The sequence below is a fragment of the Sinocyclocheilus grahami genome, unplaced genomic scaffold (genome assembly GCF_001515645.1).
Source record: "Sinocyclocheilus grahami isolate Dianchi unplaced genomic scaffold, SAMN03320097.WGS_v1.1 scaffold1175.1, whole genome shotgun sequence".
Classification (NCBI taxonomy): Eukaryota; Metazoa; Chordata; class Actinopteri; order Cypriniformes; family Cyprinidae; genus Sinocyclocheilus; species Sinocyclocheilus grahami.
In genome coordinates, this window is record NW_015506354.1 from 279,213 (window position 1) to 288,071 (window position 8,859).

General features: G+C 41.2%; 1 protein-coding gene across 1 annotated transcript; it reads right to left on the minus strand.

Annotated features, from left to right (window-relative positions):
• Window positions 1-1,487: 1,487 nt before the first annotated feature.
• On the minus strand, window positions 1,488-4,703 carry LOC107567632 (interferon regulatory factor 2-binding protein 2-B). The gene is made up of 2 exons (XM_016253338.1): window positions 3,713-4,703; window positions 1,488-2,480 (listed from the first exon to the last, which is right to left on the minus strand). The coding sequence occupies exons 1-2, from the start codon at window positions 4,482-4,484 to the stop codon at window positions 1,732-1,734; spliced, it is 1,521 nt and encodes a 506-aa protein (XP_016108824.1). The 5' UTR covers window positions 4,485-4,703; the 3' UTR covers window positions 1,488-1,731.
• Window positions 4,704-8,859: the final 4,156 nt, after the last annotated feature.

The window sequence follows — 8,859 nt, forward strand, 5'->3', positions numbered from 1 at the left end:
AACAGATCTCCATTCATTTGAGTGCTGTGTGAGAGCAGTGGAGAGGCGGGCGATCGAGCGTGACTCAGGAATTCCAGCACAGCGACCACGTGATCCGCCACATTTTATTAAGCATATGCTACAGCTCGACGGCTTAAGCCTGCACCATAATTAATGAGTTTGAACAGTTCAATTTGATTAAACCTAACAAAAGCCGATTAGCGCAAGACTGGAAAACAAGCTCAAGTGTTTCCATTAGTTAACATTAGTTAATGCATTAACTCACAACGAGCAATACAATATTTATCCATGTTTTTTTTTTCTAATGTTAGTAAATGAAAATACAACTGTTCATTGTTAGTTCATACATGACATTTAAATAACATTAACGTAATCTGTTGTATATATAGTTACATTTTGAAAATGACAATAATTAATGAATTTGAACAGTTCAATTTGATTGTTCTCATTAAATCCAACAAAAGCCGATTAGTGCAAGACTAAAAAATTGTCTTTCCATTTGTTAACATTAGTTAACTACGTTAGTTAACAATGACAAATACCTTTGAAGCAGGTATTAATCTTAGTTGTACATTTCAAATCACTAATACATTATTAAATTGGATATTTTATCTGTTAATATTATTTAAAGGACTTAGTACTGTAACAAACGTAAGCTCATTTTAAGTTAATGTTAGTTTTAGCTACGTGGACCATGTTGTAAAGTGTTACCCTACTAAATTATGCACAAGCAATGATCAAAATGACTTGTTTCCATTAGTTAATCCATCGACTAACGATGAGCAATACATTAGTTAGTATTTATTAATCTTTGTTAATGTTAGTTATACAAATACATTTAGTAGTTCATAAATAACATGTAAATAATCAACTTAATGTGTTGAATGCATTAGTAAATATTGGAATTTACATTCAACTATGATTAATACATGCTTTAGAAGTGTTTTATTGTTAGTTTATGTTAACTAAGTGCCTTTTCTGATGCTAAAATGCCCCATCTGCTCCTGGAGAGCATCCTAACGCAGCTGTGATGTTTAACGTTGCAGGTCTTTATCCACCAAAAAAGGCCAAAGGAAAGATTGTGTACGAGCTCCTCAAGGCACCGCATGCGAGTAAAAATAGACGTGGAGTGTCGTCTTGCACGCAGCGTTAGGTTACTCCACATGGAGGCAGAAAACAATGTGCCATACAAGTCACAGCTTGCATGTTAGAGGAGAAAAAAACAGATACTCTTCCAAATTCAAGCATTCTCTGGTTACTTTATCTTTGCAAATAGTCGTGATATTGTTTACCATTACTGAGGCGATGAACTCCCAGCATGCACCAGGACAAAATCTCCCAAGCTGCCGCTTGCGTTTGTTTAGTTCCCTTTTCGCACTCATTGAGCGTCGTATGATTCAGCGAGGGCAGACAATAAGTCAACCACAGACACGTCAGATTGTTATTACAAGGTCAGAAATTGTATTTGGCAATTTTTAAACACCGTCCCCCTCACACACCCCTGGGAGGGGGGGGGGGGGGGGGGGGGGTTGTTATAGCGCGTACATACCGTTTTATCTTCGGAAAAAATATAGAAACACAATGTATTCAAAAAGGGAAAATCAAAAGAATGATACAGCCATGTTTACCAAGTGTACAGTTCCCTTAAGTTCAATATGTACATGTCCGGTTAGTTCACGTTTGGATGGTATGCAATATGATTGGTGTATATTAAGCGTGAAAAAAGCTAAATCAAGGGTCCCGCTCCTTTTTAACCTTTACGTCCCCAGCCAATATGGTGGCTATTTCGCCCTGCATGAACGCCCAGGGTACGTTGGAACCAACAAGCGGGCATTTCTCGCCACTCGGGCAGTAAACCTCTCCCGTCGCCCCCTGCTGTTTGATGCTCTCGCGGGAACATGGGAAACAGAACTTGTGCGACGGCACGGATGGGCACTGGACGAAATGTGTGTCCTCGAGACGCTCGTGGCACAGGGTGCAGCACAACGGCACGCTTCCGGGTGGCACCGAGGAATCGGGAATGCTCTGCGGATGCCCGGCCTGCGGGTCCATGCCTGGGATGTGCGCGGTCACCGTTCCCGACGTTCCCAGCGCGAGCCGCCTTTGTCCGGCTGAGGGCGATTGCGGGCTTCCGCTGTTGCGCCGTCCCGTGGCTGACGAGGTCGTGGAGTGCACCTGGTTGCCGGGGTCTTTAGGCGAGCCGGTTCCAGCATTGTCCGCGGCCAAAATGAGCGCGGCCATCGGTGACTGGCCGTTCTGCGCGGCGGTGGCCGCCTCTGGCGGGGTGGTGCGCGAATGCGGGGAGATCGTCGAGGGAGGAGCGGCAACAAATCCCGGCAGGGCCGCGGAGGGCATCTTAAGCACCTCGGATGGAGACGGCAACCACGGCTGACCCTCGCCATTGAGCTTGGCGGCGCTGCCCTCCCCGTCCGGCTCGGGAGACGGTTTCCTTTTAATTCCCCGAGAGTGCTTACCGCGGTCTGCATGGAGAGAGAGAGATAAACACTCGATTTAGAGATGCAATACTCGACTAAACAGCCCTTCACTAGTTCAGCGCTTCATGCATGACCTGCTGTTGGCACTATTTTCTGGCTCCAGACGAAATGTGCCATGCACCGACCACCGGGTGATGAAATGGCAGCGAAGTGCATCTGTTATGCTTCTAAACATTACGAATGCACAATCTAGAGAGTTTTAAGCATGCTTTGATGAATGCAAGTACAAAATAATAAACTAAAAGAAATCAAGATGCATGATTTAGAGTTTAAAAGCATGCTCTGATGTTTTAGACAAATGCATGTTTTCACAAATTATTTTACATACTGATTCCAGTTAAAAAAATATGACAATATCTGGAGTTTAAAAGCATGCCCTGATGTTTTAAACAGATTTAAACACAAATGCATGTTTTCCACAGCACGTTTTGACATCTCAAACTATTTTAAATACTGGTTCCAGTAAAAAAAAAATAAATAAATAAATAAATCTGGAGTTTAAAAGCATGCTCTGATGTTTTAAACACCAAATGCATGGGTAAATAAGATTGTGAATAATCTGGAGTTTTACAGCACGTCCCAAATTATTCTAAAGATTGATTAAATAGCAATGTGGACACAATATGTAGAGCTTGAAATCATGCTCTGATGTCCTAAACACAAATGCATGAGTAAATAAAAAATAATACAGCATGCTTTGACATCTCAGATCATTCTAAATATTGAATCCGGTTAAAAAATACATATCTACAACTTAAAAGCATGTTTTAAAAGCCATAGAGTTTTGACATCATTCTATATGTTGCACACAGTTAAAAAAATAAGAGCGTGCACACAAAAACGGGAGTTTAGAAGCATGCTCTGGCCAATGCATGAATAAATACGATTGTGAATAATTCGGAGCATGTTTTGACATCCCAAATTATTCCAAAGATTGAACGCCACACACAAAATCTAGAGTTTAAAAGCACGTTTTGATGTTTTGAAAGCCAAATGCATGCATGAACACGACTGTGAGTTTTTGTAGCATTATTTTAAAGACACAACCGTTAAGAATGTGGAGTTCAAAAGCACGCTCTGATGTTTTAAACTACTCTAAATGTTGACTAATGATGCAAAATGCATGCATGGATGTCTAAAATATTTATTCTAGAAGCTACGTGCATGCATGGGATTACAATCCGGATGATGTGCAGCTTGAAAGCAATGATCAGTACCTGTTTTTAAGGCACTGGAGCTGCTCTCGTATCCCATCCTGTGCGGGAGCGGCGCGTGCTCCTTCTTGAACCGGGGGTCGAAGCTCTGCAGCGTCATCAGCTCCCGGACCGTCTTGCCCTTCTGCGTCCAGTCCTCGAGTCGCTTGTGTCCGTCGCTCGGGTCGCTCATGCTGTCGGCGCGGTGTTTGTCCTTCATGTCGTCCGCACGCTTGCCCACATGCTCCGCCGCCAAAGCACCGGGGGGGATCCCCATCTGCATGGATCTCCCGTTAAGTGCGTGCACCGGCGGCATGCTCCCGTTGACCAGCGGAACCAGGTTAGGAGGCACGGCGCCGGTGCGACGCGGGTTCGGGCTCTGGCGGTTCAGCTCCGGGGGCTCGTCGGGCTTTGGAAACCCGTTCGGCACCGGGATCCCGTTCGCCTGCCGTCCCGCATGGTACTCCGGACCCAGTCTGGGGGGTCTGTCCGACGCGAGCGGGTAGCGATCCAGCGGCAGCGGAGCACGCGAGCCCGGTTCCGCGTGGTTCATGGGCTGGATGTCCTTCCCCGGTTTGCCCACCGGTCCCGGTGATCTGCCCTCCTGGAACCCGTGCGCGCGTTTCAGCTGCCGCGCCGTCTCGATCACGAACTCGATACGGTCCGCTCCTTCGTAGTTGACGCATCCGCGGCACACGGGCTCGGTAAAATCCCAGATCATCGCCCACGGCATGCGGGGCAGATCGCACAAATAACACGACTGCCTGCGCGAGGCAGCGACCGCCGCGGACGACATGCTGCTGGGAGGGGGGACAGGGGCAAAAATATGCAACTAAATTCTCCGAATGTTGCCTGTTCTGATGAGGAGGGGGGAGAAAAATTTTTATAAATCTCGTTGTAGTTTCCCACCCCGTCCGAAAAGCGAGAAAAACGGCGAAGTTACGCTCCGAAGTTCATGGCAGTGTGCGCTCTGCAGCCCGCGAGCTCTCGGTGTGGGAGCGGTGACGTCACCGCGCGGCTTCTATTTACTTGATTCTTCGACAACGCGGTCTGCGCATGCGCGCTGCGCTGCCTCCTCGACGACAGCGTGGCGTGGAAGAGCGATCAAAACATCGAGAAAAAGGGGCAAAGCGTATCAGAAAGTGTGTATTCGCGACGGAGCTGCGTCCGCCTTGCCATGCCAGCAATAGAAATGTAATTAAAACGTAGTAAAGTAAACGAATTACATCACATATTTCATTCTCTGACACAAAGATGGATTGGGTTTCCTACTACATGCACTACATTCCCCAATCATGCATGTGTTCATATTTTGGATAAAATGTTGAACTCGCACGTTTTTAAAGATGGAATGTTTGATCAAACAGAGTATCACGTACAATTAAGTCCTAAATATATCAATTAGCCTACTGTCGGGTTAGTCTTTGATAATATATATAAAACAATATCATTCTCAAGTAACTTTATGTGGGGTAAAACCTCACAAACAACAGCACTTAAGGTTAATTCAGGTCAATTGGGACACTTTTTACCATTGAGATAAAGGGGGGAAAATGTCCCAATTACCCCATTTGGAATGGATTTTATGAGTTATTTTGAGGTATTAGTTGGCTTGGCAGTCTAATAAACATTCAATCCTGTTAGAAATTGGTTTTATTATATCAAAATGTCAAAACATGGTCAAAGAACATGACAATGAGCTTCCATCCTCATGCAATCTGTCAATCCCTCAGTGAGCAACTTTGGCTCTTTATTTCTATCCTGTCTGGCATCCACTTAATTTTGAGTAAATAATCAAGTTTTATTGATTTTTAAAGGTTGTAGAGTTCATAAGGTTTTGCAGGACAGTAATGACCCAATTATAGATCCAATGCAACTGTAACCAAAAATCCAATCCAAAATTTGGGGAAATATATCAAAAAGCGAGGACTACAGATGTAATTACGACATTAGATTAACCAATTGTTTCACATATTTCATTCTCTGACAGAAAGATCGAACAGGTTTCCTACTATTTTCCTGTCCCCATGTGTCTTAATATATTGGATAAAATGTTAAACTCACAAGTTTTAAAAATGGAAACCTTTGATCAAACAGAATCATTTTGTAATCATTTTATAGTGTTTCTGTGTTGTCAGTATCACTTTCCATCCCGTTAGGCTTTGATAATATCCAAAAGACAATGAAATCATTCTCCAGGAATAAACAGCAGTAAGTATTTGCAATGGAGTTATTTTGAGGTATTATTTGGTGTGCCAGTCTAATAAATTCCATCCTGTTTGAAATTAGTTTTATAACCTCAAAATGTCAAAACATGGTTAACGTAGTGAACTTTCATTCTTTTAATTCTATCCTGTCTGGCATCTGTTAATTTTGTGTAAATAATCAAGTGTTATTGACTTTTAAAGGTTGTAGAGTTCATACGGAACTGGAGATCCAATGCAATGGTAACTGATTGCACAAAAAAACGTTTTAAGTGCACTACTTTGAGTAAATGTGATCTTAAAACCCTCACATTCCAGTGCGCCTGCCAACGCAACGTCACGCGCCACTGCATCACTTTAACTCTCCATAACCTCAAACGCATTTAACAACCGCTGGAATGAGCCTCTGACTTTCCAGTAGTTTGTCGGGAGTTTTTACTGATTTAATCAGTAATTTCAGCAGTAGTGCACTTGGGAACCGTGTGTGTCTGGAATATACGCTTGTAGATTATTCATCCGCACTGGACTTTGTTCGGCCTCAAAGCCTGATTCATGCCTGCCAAGAGCATGTGATTCATGACGGCTGGCAAAATTATGGAAAGTCCCATAGCAAAGACCACGTGGTTCTGGCTTTTCAACGTTTATTTTTCCATGCATGCCTGAAAGTGAGTTGGCCAATATTTTAGCTTGGCTGCATGTAGGTCATAGGTGCAGCTCTTCCAAAATTAAAGCAAATATTACGATTATGTTGCACAATGCTTGTTCATGAAATAGGGAATTATGTCAACATTGCAGCAATGCTGTTTTTCCCCTCGCTCCGTCTGCCTGAATGTTTTTCCGATCAGCACAAAAGGCTGATTTTCTCGAGCGAGGCGATGCACCGAGTGGGACTTGTTTTTGCAGGCACTCATGAGGAAGTAAGAGAGTCAGGCACATACCTCACCCATCCGTGGAAAAACAAACCAAGCCTAAACTGGCAGCAGGCCAGAGATCCGTGAACATGCTCTGCTGGACGAGTCGCTGCAAAGCCAAAAGCACGCTGACAGTGAGTGCATGTTGAGAAACATGATCATTGCCGCTTTTTTGCATTTCTGTTTTGACAGCAGAATTTACAGCAGGTGGTCAGGAAGGGGAGTGCGCTGCTATTATGTGTCAAAAACCAAGATAAAAGGAAATATGTAAATGCATGTGTCATGTAAATCTCCCACTCCAAAGGTTCCCCGTGTGTTGCAACATGTAACATTACGCCTGTCAATGCACCACCATGACTTACGACATGCATTTCAGTTCCGCCTAAACGCACGAGTCAGTGAATGACACGCAGAACAATGTTGGCCGTTTCTGCTTTCGAATGGAATGCATTGTTCAGTGTTATGGCTTTAAACACTTTCTGCTCAACGTAATCCTCTCCAGTGACTAACGTGTGAGATTAGAGCACATGTTGCTGACTGGCATTTTCTCTAGGCTCAGGCCTTCATGCAGGCTTTCCCTTGTCGTCATGCCAGCAGGTTTTCTAGGTAAACCTCCCCCTCCTAAGGCAGGTAAGCTGGTTTAGTAGAATTGGAACATCCCTCACCCAAGGCCTTGTCTTAAGAAACTCACCCCTTGATTGGGCGGCTGATTTTATTTCTGTAGTCTTGTGAATCCGCTTCATGTTGCACAATCTACTTTACAGGGATATTGCGTGTAGACGTGTGGTTTACTAGTGCAGGGATCTGATGGGGGTTGATTGTGACATCTGAACACTGAACTAACACCCATGCAGGTGAAATAAAACCCTAAAATTATAATAATTATATTAATACAGGAAAAAATATTATGCTTTTATATACAAGTGATTTTATCTATAAGCGCTTGTTGTAAATCACTTAGGATAAAAGAATCTGCTGAATAAATAAATGTAAATCTATGTTATACATGATAAATACATCACAATAGTATATAATCTACACTCTAAAAACATTTTGCACAACAAAAAATAATGCAAGAAAATCTGTTTGAGTGTGTGTGTGTGTGTGTATGTATACAGTATAACATATCGCAATATTGTATAATAATTTTTGCCGGAAATGAAACGAATTATTTATACAATATATAAAATTATTGCGTATTTTTTTATATTTACATTTATATTTAGTCATTTAGCAGATATATATAATTATATAATACAGTAAATTAAATACTTTACAAATAAAAGGCGCTTTATCGCATTTGATTTGTCTTTTTATTGTAACTTTAATGAAAACACAAATAAGTGTTTTCACCTTATTTTTAGTAGTTTTTGTAATTTTGTTGTGTGTTTTTGTCAATTGATTATTTTTAAATGTAAAGTTTTACTCATTTCTATTTATTAGTTTTAGATATTTTAGTACTGTAAGTTAAACTAAATTAAAATGAGAAATTAGAAAATATCTGAAAAAAATTTATTATATATATATACATATATATACAGTATATATATAATTGTATTTCAGTTAACGTTTCAGTTACATTTTATTTCGAGTACAATTTTTTTTATTTTATAGTTTTAGTTTTAGTTAATAACCCTATAATAACCCTGATGCAAACCAAAAGATCAAATTATTCATATCAAATTAATACATATGACATCAGTGCAAAAACAATAAAATAACTCAAAACAATAAAACTGATTGATGATGCACATTTGAAGTTGTAGTAAAATAACTCATTAGTTGAATTCTATATTAATCAATTATATAAATGAGTCATGATGAGTACTGGTTAATTTGTTATCTGAAATTGGTCATTTAATTCTAAATATTCAAAATCATCACAAAACTAATATCCAGTGTTTTTTCCCCTCAGGAACTATAATCCAGACCGGAGAGCTGGGGTTAGATATGGTATGATAATTTGACTTTGTTTTGAAGCATCTATGACAAACTTAGGTTATTAAAAAACGTCGTGGGAACATTGTTTCGAAATGTTTCTTCTTTTGAAATGCTT

Coding starts and splice junctions, on each gene's coding strand:
- LOC107567632 (XM_016253338.1), bottom strand. CDS start 4,484: ATGTCGTCCGCGGCGGTCGCTGCCTCGCGCAGGCAGTCGTGTTATTTG. Junction 2,481..3,712: donor CTCCAGTGCCTTAAAAACAG/GTACTGATCATT, acceptor CTCTCCATGCAG/ACCGCGGTAAGCACTCTCGG.